This window comes from Tigriopus californicus, chromosome 11 (assembly GCF_007210705.1).
Source record: "Tigriopus californicus strain San Diego chromosome 11, Tcal_SD_v2.1, whole genome shotgun sequence".
NCBI classification, from domain to species: domain Eukaryota; kingdom Metazoa; phylum Arthropoda; class Copepoda; order Harpacticoida; family Harpacticidae; genus Tigriopus; species Tigriopus californicus.
Window position 1 is genome coordinate 7,553,023 of NC_081450.1, and position 19,631 is coordinate 7,572,653.

The following is a 19,631-nucleotide window of genomic DNA, read 5'->3' on the forward strand; positions in this document are numbered from 1 at the left end:
AGTGTCAGCTTATCCTGGTTTACGGTATTTTCCTGTGACTTGTCTTGACAGAGAGACGGTGAAATTGAAATGTTTCAAGCTCACAATCTCCTGTTGGCATCCGATTAGCCCATGGGCATGGATCCGATTCTCCAATGACATGATGGTGTTACTCATTCTAGTGGAAGGACACACCTGACAATGGGGGATTGGGGGCTTCTGACTCTTTTGACTTGAGGTGTCAAGCTTCTTGTTGTCATTTCTAGTGCAATTGAGTGCGCTCGTCTGCTCGTCCATATTAGTATTGGCAAGAGATATATGGCTTCCATTCCGATCATATTTCTTTTCATTCAAGATATCATGTCATGACCAAGGATAATTTGTACCCGAGTAGAAAAAGGAAAGGAAAGGAAAGGAAAGAAAAGAAACGGAAAAGGTGGACCCAAGTAGGAAAAAGCAGAAGAAGACTATCTCGTGATTGGAATGAGACTGTGTAGTACCAGCCATCCCATTAGACCAACTTCACCGTCGACAGGCCTTCTCTTTGTCACTCCCCCGGACAGCAGTAGCTTTAGGCTTTAGTATCAGTACCAATGTTATTATCATTGTTATATCTGTAACTTGGGTCGCAACAACCCACCATCCCCATCATCAAAATCATAATCATCATTATCATCATCATCCGGTGCTTTGCCTGCCAAGAGTACATCACTCCGAATACACTACCAATAAATAGTCCACAAAAGTAATAACGCGGACGATAACTTTGTCGACAACACAGATCAAAATTGAGGGGAACCAAATTGCCAAAGTAACCGAGTTTTCCGTTGGTGGGGCTCGAACTTTCTTGAGTTAAGCCATATGATATGATAATGTTTTCTAAACCAGGAGCCAGGGTCAGTTGTAACGTTTTTTGGTCGACGCTCGGTCGAGTCGGGCAAAAAGATAGTCGTATACTGTAGGTCGCTACAAGTAGAATATCAGGTACTCGCTACACTATTTACAATATATCTACTATTTGGAAGCTTTTGGGAAAGCCCGAATTTGAGAAACGAACTAAAAATCTATGAAAAGGGGGGTGGGTGGGTGCTGAATTGGAGCCATCATGCTTTGAGCATACCTGGATGGGTAACTTTCGGAGAAAGTGAAAACAAAACGAATGAGAGGCCTCCCAAAAGCTTTCAAACAATGATATTCAAACAGCCATCCGTCCATCTCCGTTCGTCAGAGGTGTTTTTGACGCTTTGACGACTTAACTACAACGCTACCGACAGACAGAGCGTTAGTGAACGAGTTCAAAAGCGTGAGAGAAAAAGAGAAAGGAAGGGAAAAAGTTTTTTTCCTTCTCTTTTTCCAGGGGTAAAAATAACAGATCCCATGACAACACGAGAAATAATGCCAACACAAATGCCACCGTCTTTGAGCCATTGTACGTACATGCAGAGAACTTGTCAGGATGCCAGTTAGACCTCCCGGATGACGATCATACCTAGTATATACACCATATACGGAACTTGGAATGGGCTGTAACCTTCTTGAAAAGTATAATCTAGGCTAGTAGTAAATGGAAACTTTGACACTGAAAAGCACCCAATCGAGCTGAGATTTGGATTGTGGGTCAAAAATTATTTCCGCTTCTGCATCGAACAAATTTGCCTTATTTTCAATTGGGAGCATAACATCTTGGAATAGATGCGAATACAAGCAATGAAATTTGCGAACGTGAGGCGATTGAATTGGAAGAAGAGGAAATGAGCAGAAAACCACGAATCCGGAAAATTTGAACGGGCTGAGGAAGAAACGAAAGAAGAAGTGCATTCATGTGCGAATGACAGTGCAAGCCTGGCTTTCTGTAGTTTTGGGTCCGAGAGGGATTGGAATTGGGCCTGGCTTATTGTAGCTCAGTACGGGGAGATATTTTCAGGCTCCAAGGAACACTGAGCGAGTGCTTGGCGAAACTTTTCAATGCCTAGAATAATCACTATATGCCCCATTTTGAAAATTTGATTCCCAAATAAGATGTTTAAAACTTTTCGAGATTTGGATTTAGAAGCTTCTGTACACAATCGGGTTGTATTATTGTGTTTCAAAGCGTCTTCGAATGAAATTTTGCTTCAACTGTTTTGAAGTTGTTTGCTATTTAGGTAAGTCCCCACGACTTGCACATATTTTGCCATCTTTTCGGACAGATTATATTCTACGTTTGAGTTGAGATGTCAAAAACGCAAAGCACTCGCTTTTGATCACTAGGGCTGTGAAGAAGTCAAATATAACTGTAGGTTTTTGGGCTTTCTACAATAGTAAGTACTTTGGTCAAAAAATGAAAGAAACAAATGATTCAATGGAAAACAGCTGAAAACGCCAATCCGAGCTATATAAGGACGGTGCAACGGCTAACTATGCTGCCTGAGTGAGGGCCAACCTGCCACTGAAACATTTGTATACTTTTCAAAAAGTGCTCCAGTCTAGACGAACTTCTTTGAAAATCCTCAAAACAAAGCATGACCAAATACAGCCAATATGAATTTGGCAGTAACTCCTTTCCATTTAAAGAATGGTTTTAATTCGTGGTTTTTAATTGTCACTATTCTTCTTCTTATTATTTTTGACGCACATTTTTAGAACCTATTTCTATCTGATGATCACCAAGTCCACCCCCACCAAAGGCATGGCGAAATGCAACACACGTACACCTGCGCTTCCAAGTTATTTACGAATTATGATGACTTGAGTTAGAGTTCGTACAAAAGTGTTTTTTCCGACTCACCAATGTGGAAACGAGACGAGGAAGTAACAACATTCCTCTTAAGTAAAGCATTTCATATTTTCTCCTCCAATTTGTTACAGGTATGTTCTTTGCTACATTCCATCCGAATTAGGATCCAATCTGGTCCAATATTGCTGTCAGCAAAGGCCAAATTAAAGTGACCGTTGTTGCTGGAGCTCTTTGTCCAAGGAGCACGTCAAAGATTGTTTTACATTGATAGAGATTGGTCAAACCAACGTTGACTAATGAGTGGTGTCACAGGTCAGACTTGATACAATCGGATAGTTTGATGACAAAGCAAACCCCACTAAGCCTTGGTATGCATCACTTACGTTCTTGTAATCTGGTCCTGCAACATTGAGATATTGAGTAAATTCCTAACAATTGTTTGGTGATAAGTACTTGGATCATGTTGATCGTGAATTATCTTCAAAATTTGCCCCGTGGAAACGCAAGAGTCTCTCTCCCCCATTCAATTCAACGAAATCAATGAACAAGACAAGAGTAAAGCAAAATTTCACGCCTCAAAGTTTCCTTTTGGGGCTCGAATTTCGGCTTCAGCGTGCTTAGACGAGATAAACGTGTTGACTTGGGTTGGTTGAGGGCAAACAGAAAATGACCAAATATTTTATCTGTCCTCGTCTGCGTTGAACCCTTTTCCCTCGTGTTGAAGGCTCATCAGATGGACGACCTGACCTGTCCCCTTTTTCCTACAAGTACAAGCATTTCCGAGATCTCTGGCCGTTGGCTCTTGATGGTCTTGCTCCTATTGTTGGCTTTGTTGTTGCTGTTGTTGTTGTTGTTGTTGTTTTTACTTGCTGTCTGCCTCTGCTGGCCCTGTGGTCGTTGCTTTCTTCCATTGAATTCGTGATGCACTGTGGGTATGTTTTAGTGCCCTTTGAGTGTAGGATTACATGATTCCTGTTCAATTTTCGAAGCATTGAAATTTGAATCCTCTTTGACTTTACTTCACACTCACAATGGTCGGTCGAAGAATTCAAATATCAATCGCGCTTTGCAAATGGAACAAATTAAGATCAGACTCGCTGTTTTCTGTGGCAAGGGGCAGCAAGTTGGAGAAAGAGCAACATGATATATTTTACTCATTTATGGTTCTATTTATCTATAACAAGTATTAGAGCTCCGTCAGTCTTAAACTCAAAATGTCCTTCCAGTCAGTGAGATCCTCACAAGGATAGTTTTAAGGGGAGAGAGTGTATGTGTGTGTGCTTCTAGGATTAGCCTTAGTTGCGCATGTACTTCATACGCGAGAGAGAGAAAAAAGACAACGAAAATGCCTCTTTCTATCCGTGTTTATAACGGGGGTAAAAGAGTCTCTTTACTCGAGACAAACTAGAAAATGGCCTGGAGAGTCTATAGCCGTGTTTATTTCGGTGCTCTAGCCCGACTCCAATTTCCTCGAGTTCCCGTACCCGACCAACCGGACAAACATTGATCTCGATGACAAATTGTTTCACTGGATACCCAAACCCAGGGTTTCAAAGTTTCTTCCCAAGACGGGATGCGAACCCACACTCTTTGGATGAACAAACATAGGGCCTTCAAGTAATTGTCTAGATTGAGGAAATAATCCCAGACAATTGGCCAACGCAGTAAAAGGAAGGCGATGGTTTGATTCAACTAATCCGCTGGACTCGTCTGTCCTCAGAAGTTCGCTCTATTCATATTCATGAAGAGAAAGGGCCGCTTGCTTGAACTCCGTGTGCAACTTACGCATGTGTGCGAACGTACCCGAAGCTTTGGCGGACCTACTGCTAAGTTTTCGGGTTGAACCCTGATTCTTGACACTCAATGAGAAACATTTACTAGATCTGACAGCGAACATGTGTTTGCTATTAGCTGGAATGAAGTGACGCCCGACGAAGAAGCAGGTCAGTTCTCGCCAACAAAATCAGGAATTCAATTGAAAAGATGGACAGCATCTGTTTTCTGGCCGCGTGTCTGAGCGAAAGCACAAGTAAAACTCGTAAAAATACGTACGAGGAAGGGGTGAGCGATATCAAGTAATCTTTATTCCCTAACAAATTGTATTTCTTTTATCGGCCGGACTTGGCACTTCATATTCAGATAGGTATATCTCCTTTGGGTCCAAAACACAAGATCAACTGGATAAGTCCGAGAATGTGAAGTTAAGTGATCGAGGGGGCCAGACCAAACGATGTGGGAGAAGTGATTCCAGAAGAGAGGAGAGGAGAGGCGAATGGGGCATTGGTTGGCTTCCGTAGCATTTCACCCAGCGATATCATCAGCCACAGTGACGGATGAAGGAAATTTGACCACCTAGCTAGATAGCTATGTAGCAATCTGACTGACTGACTAACTGACTGACTCACTGGCTGGCTGACTGACTGACTGACTCCACCCAGAGCTGGTGGCAAAGAATGAGAAGGGCTCAGATAAAGGGCATCGCGATATCAATCTTTTAATCTAATGGGAAAAGGGTGACTTTTTTGGAGTCTGCAAATGGATCCTAATTCAGGCCATGAATTTAGGCGTTGTCTCAACGGCTTTAAACGAATGATTTGAATCATTGGAGGGATGCCGTTTCATTCCTCAGATACCCAGAACATGATAGTACGTACGTACTAAAAGAGAAAGAAGGAAGCATCAATGCCACGTTCCCAAGTCCTGCTCGAGTTCGTGTTTTTATCCCAAAATAAATCTGAGCCTGGAGAAAATAGGCCAGGATCTCGGGTATCTTTCAAACTCATGACGCAGAACGCAGAGCTGGGATAATGAAGCAATAAGAATGAGGGAAGTAAACAAAAAAGGGCCGCCACTCGACATCACATCAAAGCGATCAATAGGGAGAAGAGCTAAGAGCTATTTTCTAACAAGCGAGAACTTCTCCTCGTCGCAGTCTTAAATTTTGTGGCGAAGTCAAAAAATATCCTGTTTAGCAATTCAAATCTCTCAATTGGTCCATTTCGAATTCTTTAATGATGGGGGTAGGGAGTTGGAACAAAGTTATTGCCATCTGAAGTCTGAGGGACAATTTTGAAACTGTCACGCTTGGTAAAAAGAAGCCCCCCCCCTCTTTCTTTCTCTCTCTCTCTCTCTCTCTCTTTCCCTTCTCTCCTTATTCGTTGTTCTCTTTCTCTTTCCTCCTTTCTGTGGCTCTGTCTACTTCAAATGGAACAAAAGCTTCAACAAAGACTCACTTTGAATAGAGTTTGGTTGGCAAAGAGCTTCACGCCAGAGTTCCTCACTCGGCTCACCACTCACTCGTTGTTGTCTTGACATGGTTCCACGTTCCTTCCCCACGTCACGGTAGAAACAACGAGCAGCAAGCTAGTTAGTTAGTTAGTTTGAGGCTGTGCTCGCTGCTTAAGTTTACTAAAAGCCACTGTACGTACATAAGTTTGCAAAGTGTGTTTTCCCCTTTACCCGTTAAACGGCTTCCACTACTCTCAGACTAGCTCACCTCAATTTCGTGGGGAATTCTGTCACTTTAACACCGGTGGGACATTAATTAGTGCGGACTGCAGAGACGAAGCAACTTTTCTTCTCCCCTCTATAACCATCCTGGTTCTTTTGTGGTTGCTTTTTGGCTCTATCTACGTAAATTCATTCGACTACGCCAAGCACTCAATTCGGATTAATGATTAGGCGAATGTGTGGATAGGTGTGTGTGTGTTCCAAAATGGCACAAGAAGCACAACAACAAGGAGACATGAATTCCCCTAGGGTGAGTGTGCCACCCAGACGAGGAGGCCGTCAATTAATGGATAATAACACCCGTAGGATTTGGTGTTTACCTTTGCAGTTCCGATTGTGACGGTCTCAGTCGTGGGGGGGAATTGGGTTGATGGCACTCTGGCCAATAGCCAATTACTGTACATACCTTTCAAATGTCGGCCAGCCGATGACATTCTTCAAAAAAACACTACAGTCCAGAGGAAAGTTTTGTTTGAAGAGGGTGGAATGAAACTTTGGATGATTGTGTTTATCAATTCTTATTCAGATGGTGTTGAATATTGGTGCACAAACCATTGCTGTTCAAGGTCGTTGTACATGCAACCTAACAATGCTCTTGTATGTTAACAACGACTCTTTGATATTCCAAGTGGGTTTTAAGAGTTTCTTAGAATTGAACATGCAATTACAACAATTTGGATTCATGTACCATTTAACCTTTGATGTTTTATCAAATCAGGCCAAGTCTGAGGTTTTTTTCATAATTTCCTGCACTTTTTGACTAATCGAGGTTGAATCTACAAAGTGTTATTATTCCTGTTTAGGCCTTCTTTTTGCTTTTCATCAGAGCCACGGACCTCATCAGCGGTAACCATCCCCAAAATCAACAACTCGCCATTGAGAACGAAATCGTCTCGCCGGTCTGGCCTTTTAAGATCCATCTTTCCATGTTTACCCAACCCCTGTATTTTTCGCTTGCAACTAGCCAGTTGTTTTTCCTGCGCTCAAGATGGACCCCAATCAAAACGATCTCGAACACTCCATTCATGAACAAGCAACAATGCTAATGCTTTCTTGCTCTTGGCCACCACGGCAATAGGGTTCGACAGTTAAAAATGTATTCTTGTAAGGCATGCTGCCTTTATTCTTAATTTTGACGAGGAGCAAAAATTACTGTGATTGGTTGTGTTTTTTTTTATCACGTGGACATGGGCTTGGATTGAAAAACGAGCCTTTGAACCAATATCATCTGTTCCATTCATAGATTGAGTTCGGCTCTCAATATTGGTGATGGAATAGCCCTAGAACTATTATTTTGAGCATTGCCTAAGGGGACGAGGGGAAATCTGATCTGTCGACCTCTCTCGCCTCGATGTCGTGCTAGCTAGCCACCGAGCAGCTTCCTTGAATCCGAGGAGCCTCGTCCGATGGATAGATTGTTAAAGCTCAAATTAGCGTCAAAGACTGTTCGGCACGATGTTATTTCTGTTCAGATGAGATCTATGTATAAATCGCAACCAAAATCCTCCGTTGGCACAGAACCGGGAGAAAATGTATTTGTCAAGTCTTAAAACAAGTCACTGAATTATGAATAACTCTGTGGGCCATGATTTTCATTTCCAACCCAAAGCCTGCTTGGCCATTGTTAAAACCATTCTCTGTTAGCCATCATTCCCTTGGTTGTGTTCATCCGATATCAATGGAAGCCGCTCGAGACTGCTAATCAGATGATGTCGATCATTCCCGCTCGATTTACTCTCTCGTCTTCTGCTATTCTAGCAGTAGGAGGACAAGCTCAGTCAAGGATCACGTTCAGTTTTTAAATCTCACCGGTTTGGGGTTGTTGCTGGATTGGTGGAGGTTTGCTAATCTCCTAGGAACGTGGTGATGTTTTGAACGTAATTTAGACCTTGGGTCAGCGCTGAGTGTAGAGTTACCGCTCTGTTTCGAGAATTGAATGGTCAATGACGAGTGTCTCGATTTTACGTGGAATATGAATTCCCTTTGTGACCGTCAAGTTCTAGCAGCCACATGGAACCGGCCACTCTCATTATGTATGCTCTTGTTTAGATAAGCTAGACCATAGATTTTGAGGAGCGCGAACACTCAGCTAGAGTAGCTGATATCAACCATAGGATGTGGATCAAGATCCCATCGAAGATCTTTGAGTCATCTGAATTGGGTATATTGTGCGCAATGAGTCGTGATGAGCAACTCAGGCGTTCCTGTTTGTCGCTGTTTCACTGCGTTTGATCGCGATGAGGACAATTGGCATTGGCTGGCTCTGCTTGCCCTCAGTCAGTCAAAATAATTGCTTTCGGGGCTAGAGAAAATACCCAGACATGGATTGTCTCATTCCACGTGTCAAGGATCATTTCCCAGATCTCCATGTCCAAATGTCATTGGAGCATGTTGATGATCTAGTTAGGATTGGCTTTGGGATGGATTCCTTCGAATTTCCTCGACATCTTGCGTTGCTGTTGTTGTTGTCGCTCAATTCTCAATTCGGAGAAACTCGCTCAGTTTGGGCGCTTGGCCAAAGCTTTGGATCTCATGCCTTGGCCTGAGAAACATCATCCAAGTGTGAATGATGGCCACTTCAGATTGAACCACCATTCCATTCCATTCTTTGCAGTCCAAGTTCGCTCACTCTCACCACCTACTGGACTGGACAGACCAAAGCGAAGATTGAACGGCTAAACTGAACAGCAGAGTACACCGCCTTGTGAACTGTCCGTCAAGAAGAGCCCAAACGAATTTTGTCAACATCACTTGGCTGCTAAGTCACATTGAAACGATGGTCAACAACACGAAAAAGAGTTCCAGGCGATCGTACCGCCCCAGCTCATTTCATTTCTCCCTCTCTCCATCGATCCATCTGTTCACATTTCACGTAGTCTTTCCGTCCCCTGTGTTGAAAGATATGCCAGTTATAATCATCTCGACAATGGTTCTCCTCCCCGCGTTACTGGCTCATGTTCTCTTCCTCTCTCCTCATCTTGCTCGCCTCGTCTCCTTTCCTTTTTCGCTCTCTTCGTCTAGAACCTCGCACAAAAATTGTGCTCTTGAAGTTACCGGAGTTCTACCCCGCCAAACTCGGCTGGAACGACCGAGGAGCGCTGGGCATCACTTCCTATGAACGGGACCGTAGGATTCAACCGCACCAGACTCGAGCGATATTTGTCTTGAGCAACTCAGTCCAACAGTGCTAGCGAAACTGTTGAGAGGGTCGAACTGCCAGACTCTTAATAGGTGCCTTTCACTTAGACTCGTCAATTTTGTTCAACACGTATTTGCGGTGTGAGGCTCTGTGTGTGACAAGCATGTGAGAATCGACGGGAAGTTTCCGATGTTTATTTTGAAACATAGCCATGATGGCATCCTGCCCTGGCTCAGTGTATCCATGTCGTTGACGAAACTCAATTTGTGATTGTCATGCAAAAATTGGAGTTCACGAACCCCGTGACCAAGCCCTTCCAGACTTGAAATTACAACGTGGGAGCCCGCTCGTTTGAACATCGAGTCATTCTAATTCGACACTACGTTATTAACACAGTCCGTCGTCTACTCCTCGTACCTCTGCTACCTAGACCACCACCATTATCACCACTATGGTAAGCCGTAATGCAATTAAGTCAAGGTGACAAAGACAACGAGCGTGTTGACTTGAGAAGATGCTCCATGGCTGTTTCTCGTTGGCCTCCGGCCAGGGGTTTTTATGGTGCTAACCAATGTTCCACGAGAGCTAGTGCATAATTTCCTGAAGTGTTAGTCGCTTGGGCCCTTCAATGGAACCCAAGGTGCTTAAGCATGCATGATTAGATCAGAAAAGGTCTCTTCCTCGAGCGAGTCCTTGGCTGAAGAAGCGTTTAGCTCGAGGATTAGCATATTTCGAGACCCCATTCCGACCTCGACACGCGAGAGAGACAGAAAAAGAGAGAGGAAATGTGAGAACAAATTTCATGTCATGTTACTTTTATTAGATTCATTTCCTCGAGGATGATCTGTGAATTTCTCGTAGCTTCACCGGGACTGACACGACGACCCTACATGTACGTACTACGTATGGAATCACTAATCAGACTTGGACGGAAACAGATCAAATTTTGCTCGGATATTTCTTTACGCTCTGGCGAATTGGTCCTGTTCCTGCATGAAACATGGCTTGACACCCGTTGTGGATAACCTATCATGATGTTATTAACATCATCTTTGATGTTTGATGAAAACCGGGGTCGTACGACGGATGTTGCTCTTAGCTTTTTTTTGTCTTAACTAACATGAGATCCCAACCTGGGTGTGGGTGGGTGTATTGGTTAATGGTAGGGACATGAGTGGTCGGGATCCTATTTATACCACTCGGTGTACTTAAAAAAAACTTCTCCAAATTACCTCGAGTTGTTGGTTTGGCGGAAACGAGCGTCGTAAATCAAAAGTGGATAGATGCACATGCACCTACCTAGTGGGCTATGATGGTCGCATGAAGTGTCAATGAAATTTCACCCTGCGCTCATAAGACCAGATGTACTCTGGCACTGTAACCAAACGAATTTGAGCTTCAATTCATCTGGAAAACGGCAAGTAGATAGACATGTGCAAAATTGTAGCATCAGAAACGTAAATCATGCGAATTCACGTTACCATCAAACATGCACGTGACCTGAATTTGGGCCATCCTGTTTCTACCAAACATTCATATCCTGTTATACTCACTCGGTGTGTGAGTTGGTTTACAGTCATTCACTGTACTATACTATACATTAGGCCAAGATCCACAGCTCAAGAGTCTCTTGCTCAAGATTCACATCCTAAATAAATAGCCCTTAAGATAGCTCTCGTCAACCAAATCGCAAAAGAAGATGTGACCTAATGAAGTGCTTCCCGATTTCCATTTCTATTGTCCACTGAGAGCAAATCCGACCAATATAGTATATCATTATTCCCATTTCTTACTATTCACACTCGCAGCATACACGCGAGTGAATTGGTTTATGATAATGAATCTCAATCCTTGGTTGGATGGCTAGTTGGTTGGTTGGATGGTTGGATGCTTGGATGGTTGGTGAGTCAGGAGCAATCCCCAAGCCCAACCCAAGGGGATAATTGGACACTGGCGTTCCTTTTCCAAATATGAATGCTTTAGGGGACGGACCTCTTATCCTCATGGCGGAAAATAGAGCATGGCATACATTTGATCGCGAGCTCAAACCAGAATAGTGTATTGAACTTGTCCCAATCATGAATCACAAAAGAAGGATCAGGGAGACCGTATTCCTCATGAACTCAAAGAGGACCATCTATGGTGGACAGAGTCATGTCGGTGGAACAGATTGAATGGTGTTTTTCGTTGGACGGACGGTAACGACGTCTCTTGAAATATCGTACAATACAGTACACATGAAGGGGTGAGACGGACAAGCCAGGTCTGGCTTTGTAGCTATTATTGTATTTCACGAGATTTGCAAACCCCGATCGAGCTTTGTTCTCTCCTCGCACGTCTTGAATAGAATCCAAGGTTGACAGACATGAAATGGGGTCAATGGGATCGGGATGGCATTTCCCTGATCTGAACAATTTCCCGTTGACAATAAATGTCAATAAAAGTCGTCCGAGTTCGTTACAGAAAACAGCCAATCTCGAAATGAACGTCAAATCCTCAATTGGACAAAATTGTCAGTGTCAATGGGCCAACAATTCCTGCAGTATTTACATTTATTCCCAAATCCGTCCCGTCTCTTCTTCCTCCACTGTATTAGCACAGTGCTATTACTTGAGTTTTGGTGCCAGTCTTTGCGATTACTCTGCGCTCCGTAAGTTCATGCTCCTTCTAAATCTACAGATCTTCGTAGTCAAGTATCACGAGAGTAGTTTCAAACAACAAAGCAAGATTTGTGGCCAATGTCCCTCGTTCTCCCCGAGAAGGCAAATCTTCCCTAATTTCCTGAATCTCCCGTGGCAAACGGCTCTCTTGGGTGTGCTCAAAATCATTCATTGAACAATTCACGAGTAGCGATCCCTTCGCTCTCCCATCCAAAACTCGTCCTTTGACTCGTATTGAAACAAGAATGCGACTTTCGAATCTTGTAATACACATTTGATTGCTACATCAGACTTGATAAAGATCAAACGAGGACGACATTATTCGATTTTGAAGCGGAATCCCCCAAACCAGGTTCCCACGTGAGAAAGAGCCATGTATGCTTTTGCGGTGTCACATGTGCCTTGGATTGCTACATATCTCAATCACGATTAGGGATCACCATCAATCTTCTCTCTCCAAAACCATATTCATCTCCTTGTAAGTTTACCTCAGTCTTTTCAAGTGATGGTAGGGCGTCCGAAGAGAGGTATAAAGGGAATGGTAGGCTTCTTTTTGATTGGGGTGACATCAGAAGTAACTAGGGAAGTTTATTTCCGCACCTGCACTATTAAAGCAATGACAAACAGGTTCATGATGAGGAAAAGTTCTTGCCCCAACTCATCAGATTAATGTCATTGAGTGGTCAAAATGAGCCGAACTAATTGGTTCCTTTCATGAACATTTTGATTGCATATTCTTACTCATTGGTTGTTTTATTAGGGGCAGAACATTGTACCATTTTTTTTATGGAACGATGTATTTCATATGATCCAAAGTCAGCACGCAAGCAAATGGAAGCGCAGAAACTAGAAAGATAGGTACTCATGATAGCTTGGATAAGGATGGCATACCGTTGCAGAATTCAAAAGTGCTTATTTGAGTACTAGTTGAAAGAATGACACGAGCCGATTTCAACCATATTGGATTTGTTCCACAAGAGGTGACCTACCTAAACCTTGTTCAGTTGCTTATCCCCTTCTTATTTGTACTGCAAGGTTTTCTTGGCTAATCCTCTCTTGCTAGTTGCTAGAGACCAGAGGCAACTCCAAAACAAAGTAAGGTCTTTATCCAATTGACAAACGATGAAAAGGCTTCTCTCGGCGGGCGGCAATGTAATGTATGTACTATTCGGACATTTAGGCAAGCGCTGGTACCAGCAAACAAACTTGCCTGCCAATGCCAGTGATGCAAATTTGTCACTTCAAACTAGTTTTAACGAAGCTGACCTTTCCTTATATAGCCATGTGAAACAAGGGTCAGCTTCTCAAAAAAGTGCTTGAAGCCCCAAACTTGCATCACTGACACTGGTACCAGGAAACAAACGAACCTGCCAGAGCTTGCCTAAACGTCCTCATGGGCCTTGGATTTGAGATCATTTGGCCATAAATTCAAAGAGCCATGAATCATCATCGCTTACTTTTGTTGTATTACCGGAATTTGATCACAAATCTATTATTTGTCGTAGAGACTCGCTGTGCATATTAATGGGTATGAAGAGGATGGATCAGAAAGAAACTATAAAATATAATAAAAGAAGAGAAGCAGAGCAAAACACTTTTGATTGTGGTCAATTCATGAAGAATCGACTTTGTTTCAAATTGGATGCTATCTCTTGTGACAACTAGACAACCAAAAACTTAGGCAATCCTGGTAAATGTGCCTTGGCATAAAAAAAATCAGTACATACAATATTTGATGGATTATGTAGGTTGATTATTGATTTTGAACTATTCTGAAAAGGTGATTGCAAATGGCACCATCTGCGTCTGGCCAAAGCTGCTAGTCATTGCTTGCTAAACGTCAACATCTAGGAGAGTTTATATTTATTTGATTAACACCTCATCATATGAAAAACATGAGCCATAAAAGCGAACTCTCAACCTGAAAAAAATAGCAGAACAATTGAAAGGGAAACTATGAAATTTGGTTCGGCCTGTAACTAATATTTACGAGATACGATTCGTGCAAAACAGGGTTTGTTCAAATACAGCCATTGGTTCAGAGGGGAAAAAGTGATAGGGGCCTGGACAGTATCTCTTGATCATGCTTATCTCCTTCAACATTTGCACACCAAGGTGTTCCATGATTATTACAAAGAGACGCTTGAGAGGTGTCTTATTTTAAGGGATGAACTATTTGAGAAACCGAAGATAGGAAAGAAGCAATGCAGTTTTGTACAATAGGTGGGACAATTTTTCATAGTTCGATTTGCCATATTTGAGGCTCGAAGAGACGGTAAATCTAAGCGGGAACGGATGAGTGGATGGCCACTGCTGGTAGGTGGTTACTCAATCAACCCCTACAGAATACGTATTTGCTGCTCTGTTCTTTATCATTTTGATTGGGGCTCTGTTCAATCTGCTCTTTCAATCTGTTGTCGAAGAGAGCCAAAGAGGGCCGGGCAAGGAATAAAAATATGACAGGTAGAGATAGAAAGAGAGACAACTAACCAGCCAAGCAACCAACCAACCAACCAACCACAGGTTGGTTCTTTAGGGTCTGTCATTGACAAGGTGGGCAGTTCTTCGAAATTCAGAGCTTTAATGACTAAATTGCATTTAATGGCCGATTGCGATCTTGTTGTCGGGATTTCATGAATGGTAGCTACTTTAGGAGCCAGATCTATGATCAATGGTAGCCAATGGTCCGTTCAGCCCGTTTCCCGTTAATATGAGCACTGCCTTTCTTTTGTGCTTGTCGTCTTGTTGATACGACAAAAAGGTTGTTTATTTTACTTCAGATGACACAAAATTTGGGCCTTTTCATTTTCAGTTTTCAACCACGCAAGGATGCAAGAGTATTGCGATACTTTTACTTTCATCTCAAAGAATGTTAGAGACTCGATGTTTCCACTTTTGATTTATTTCGTGAATTTCTCATTTTTTCTAGATTCATGAGTCTCCAAACGTAGGATTGAACCTAAACCACAAGATGGTGGCCAGACAAAGGGGCCAATCTGTGGGCGATCCTTTACTTTCTTACACCTCTTCAGAAGACCTTTTTGCCGATCTCACTGCCTCGACATCATCAACCTCATCTTCATCCCTCTCGTTGTCTTCGTCTATTTCTATGATGGCTTTCGATAGCATGGTTGTGGTTTCGCCTCCTTCACCTCCTTGGTCAGACATCATGGATCTTACCCCTAATGAGGAAGACATCGTTAACGCAGTTATGACAGACGATCTCAAGCACAGCGATGTCATTGATGACGATTCCGAGGCCACATCAGCATCTTCCTCGTCTATGGAGATCGAAATGGACTCATTATCTCTTCCTGAGGATCTTACTTGCAATCTGGTCAAGTTCTTGGATGTTTACGAAGACGCTTTGAGATCTAATGAATCCCATTTATCTTATTCTCCCAAATCAATGAGCTCGTCAACGGACAACAATGATGAGGGAGCCAGTTTGTCTGACCTCGATGACGAGGACAGCACCCATTGCAAGAACCCAGTCACGATCCTGGTAGAAGACGAAGACGAAGAGGAGGCCAATGTGCATCTCTCATTAGAGAGCAAGTTGTTGAATGGCAACGAGCTCAAACCGAGCCATGAAACGCGACCAGCTCCTCATCACCATCAAGTGGGTCACTGCAGTGTGTGCAAGCTAGTTTTCACGTCCCCCAAATTACTGGCCGCTCATTTTGAGACGTATGTGAAACAGCGTTTGACGTGCTGTCAGTGCGGTATGAAGTTCAGCTCCAACTCCAGATTAATTTCACACCACCGTCGCCATAGCCGCGAGAAGCCGTTCAAATGTCAGAGTTGTGGGAAATTCTACACACATCGGGCCACTTTGGTGAAGCACCAGTTGCACTATTGTCCGACCTTAAGGGCAAAATGCGAGGATCTCTCCCCCAGCCATGTATGGAGGAGCGAACCACCCACCGAACCACAGCTTCCGCTGTCAGAATCATCACCCCCCAACTCAACCGATGAGATGCGCGTATTCCAAGAGTCCTCCTCACCCACGGTAGCCGCCCAAACAGATTCTGTCGTATTATTGCTACCTCAATGCAGAGGCGTGGAAAGCGTCGCCAATACCTCCACGATCCACAGCAACAACAGCAGTGTTCACAACAACAATAACAACAACAACAACAACAACAACAACAACAACAACAACAACAACAACAACAACAACAACAACAACGTTAACCCGCTTCCTTTCCCTCAATCGAAACAGAGGCGGGCCGATATCAAAGTGGAGAACATTCACGCCAACCACGAAACCAAGTGTCGCATTTGTCAGAAAGAGTTCTATGATCCCCAGTCTCTCCACCACCACGTGACTTACAACTTGACCAACCGCTCTTGTTGTCTGTGTCACAAGGTGCTCGGAAACAAATCCAAATTGCTTACTCATCACCGGTCCCACACGAAGGAGTCGCCTTACGAGTGTCAGGTGTGTGGCAAGCGATTCAGTGAGAATAGCACCCTTCGCAAGCATGAGGCCACTCATGGTGCTAAACAATTCCATTGCGATGTTTGTGACAAGGCCTTTGCTCGGAAGGATTACTTGATCAAGCATCGACAGCTGCATCAGCAGACATTCCGGTGCTCCGAATGCTCGTTTGTTTGCCACTCCGAGAATGATATCGCCAACCACGTGGACATGCACAAGCACGCCAAGGTCATGGGAATGGGATCTCTGACGGAATCCGATGTGATTCCCGAGGAGGTGTTTTCACCTGAGTCCGTGTTCTCAATTGCGTTACCGGATTCGGGTCTATGAAAAGCCAAGCTCACTCGATGTTTTGGATTATGATACTGATATTTGCTATCACTAGATGTAATTTGAAATACTGTAGCTATTGTTCTACTACCACTACTACTACTACCACCACCACCATAACAACAACAATCGCCAAAAGAACAAAACTCCAAAACCAGGGTAACCCAATGCCCCTTCAAATCAAGATTAAACGCTTTTTTAGCTTGTGATTAATGTGCTACTTACAATAACAACAACATGCGAAATACAATTATTACTCAAATTGTTGGGGTTTACGACGCTTTAGTCCGTGGTGAACATCTAATCTTTCATGAGTTCTTCATTTATGCCATACTAATGAATGGCGTTACATAAAACAACTCACTTTTTTAATCCAATAGATCCCTTCTCTATTCGCACAGCTAGTAATTAGGAACGTTGTAAGGTTTTATCACTGTTTTCCTCCACTTGGATGATCCCATCACAAACACGGTCCCTCTCTTTTTTTTGTCTCATTCGCTCTTTGATCTAATTAACATCTAAACGTTTGAAAAGAATATTTAAATCTATTCAATAGTCTAATTATGAGATAATGCACAAGAACCTTTCCTCAAGAAAAGTAGTCCTTTTTGTGTCCTATTTGGTGTTCATTTCAGTGTATTGTCATAGAGCTCATCAATACTAAGACATGCAAAAAATTGAAAACTGCAGAATACAACTTCGGGAATTATATGAGGACAACATGACAACATTAAGTAACATATGCAATACCATAATATGTATAAATTATGTACTCATGTTTTACAACTTCGTTCTTCAATATTCTGAAGAGACCTCTTGGTCGGCATCAAAATTTAAAGATAGATCAAAATGGAACAACCATGCAACATTCGTACATGATTATCAGAGAATCAAAATCAAGTGATCTCAATGAGACATGATGTATGCTCATGTTTCTGTACTGACAATGAGTATATGCAGTATTTAGCCTTGATTAGCCTCAAGTTTTGATTTGAATTAGATATGGCTTACTTTTTTACGATTTATGAGAGCAAATGAAGTTTGATGTTTATTATTTCAAACCCACCCATGTCTACATTTATGGTTAAACGAGCAGGAAACTCTGCACATCACCATTATTCTTCTAAACAATCTTGATTGCTAGAGTTTTTCCCTCAATTGATCAGGTTGTTTGTTACAGTCTGATGGCAGCTCTCTCGCGATCGGTCTACAATCTGATGATGGGTGTCCCAATTAAGGGATATTACAACTCCGCCGTCAAAGCCAGCATTGATTTTTACCTCGCCCTCGGGAATGACCGCAGGTTCGCCCATTGAAGCTGTTAATTTAGCCACTCATGCTGTAATCTAAATACTAAAAAGTAGTTTGGCCTCAGTTAGGTCGCTCGGGATGAAACCAAGGACAACGAATTAATCATTAAAACTCTAAAAATACGCTACAATTGTTTGTCTAAACAATTGCATGTGTGTTCTTTTCAGACATTGTGGTTTGAAAATTTAGCGAAAGTGCCAAATTAAAATGTTTTTGAGCGAATACTTAGGGCTAATGAAACGTTGTGAGTCCATCTTGATAATAACACCGTTCTTCATTCTTAAGAATCATTCGCACATTCATGACTAGTGTAGTCTTCAATCAACTCCGAAATCACGTATTATCCCATCACGTTTATTTCACTACTTCGGCATTCGTACTAACATCAAAATAACTTTAAACGTAATGTCTTAAGTCTCAGATTCATCATTCAACATTTTGAAGTAGGCATACCAAATCTCACTCACTACTGTTACTCTTCAATTGCTCTTAAAAAAGGTCTTGAATATTTTAAAGACCAACTTTGACCCTTTTGAGAAATACTGCACATTGAAAATTTCAATCAGATCTTTTTTATATGCCATCACAATTGCCTGAATCTCTTTTTTTGACAGGGCCAAAACCAAGTCGCTCAAACAAAAAAACATCAACTACAAAACCAATTTAAAAAGCCTTGGTAAGATCAATTATTTAAAAGAATTTTTCCCTCCCGCCACTATTTTTTTTGCTAAGATTTACGGATTTTGTGACCGATACAAAGAATGTCATTCAATATAAAAAATGACATGTTTGATTCATTAAAAGCAAACCATAACGAGAAATGATCAGTTACATGAATAAAACACTTAGTCTACCAACAAATTGTTATTAGGCTCAATTTCTTAGCATTGTTGATCATTGACACCTTTGAAAAGATATCCTTCTATTGTACACAAATCTGAAAAAGAAGACAAACACAACCGGTATGTGCAAAAGGGCAAGTGCAACTAAATTATCTGTAGGGTTTACTGGATTTGGCTCACTTCGGTAGAGCGTCAATGTAAAATGATCGGCCACCATCAACAGAGAAGCACATAGAAGCAAAAAAAATATTGGTTAATAATCGTTTGAAATCAATTCAAAAGTTTTACAAAGGTTAGCATCTTCCTTTCCTGTTTCATTATCCCAATAGGAAAGCTATCTCACACCTTTGTTGTTCCTGATGAAACATCTTTGGATCTGCTCGATCTTTTGCAAAACTGCTAAACTCATTGGAGCCCAAATGGACGAGGCGCATTCAAGATGTGGCTGAACAATTGACTTGCACAGAGTTGGCATCGTTTAGGAGCAACAGCCCGTTGCCCTATTGATGAGTTTGTTGAGATTGACAAGTTGAGCATTTAGATGATCTTGTAGTCACAGATCAGGATGCTTTAGAGGCCATCAGGGACTTGAGACTCTGATGAGATGCTCACAGGTTCTTGCGTCTGTTTTCTCGTACTTGATGCGTTGCATCTTGGACCAGGGCAAGTTCCCCTCTTCTCTGAAGGTAGTTCATATTGT

General features: G+C 42.4%; 1 protein-coding gene across 3 annotated transcripts in view; it reads left to right on the plus strand.

Annotated features, from left to right (window-relative positions):
* LOC131889830 (oocyte zinc finger protein XlCOF22-like) overlaps positions 1-17,040 on the plus strand; it is a 28,916-nt gene extending 11,876 nt beyond the window's left edge. For 2 of the 3 annotated variants that reach the window (XM_059239033.1, XM_059239032.1), the window contains exon 2: positions 14,934-17,040. In XM_059239033.1, coding sequence (XP_059095016.1) covers positions 14,976-16,778 — 1,803 coding nt within the window. In that variant the 5' untranslated portion in view covers positions 14,934-14,975 and the 3' untranslated portion in view covers positions 16,779-17,040. Of the gene's footprint in view, positions 1-9,369; positions 9,799-14,933 lie in introns of those variants that run through there. The other variant, XM_059239031.1, reaches the window with a different exon arrangement.
* Positions 17,041-19,631: the final 2,591 nt, after the last annotated feature.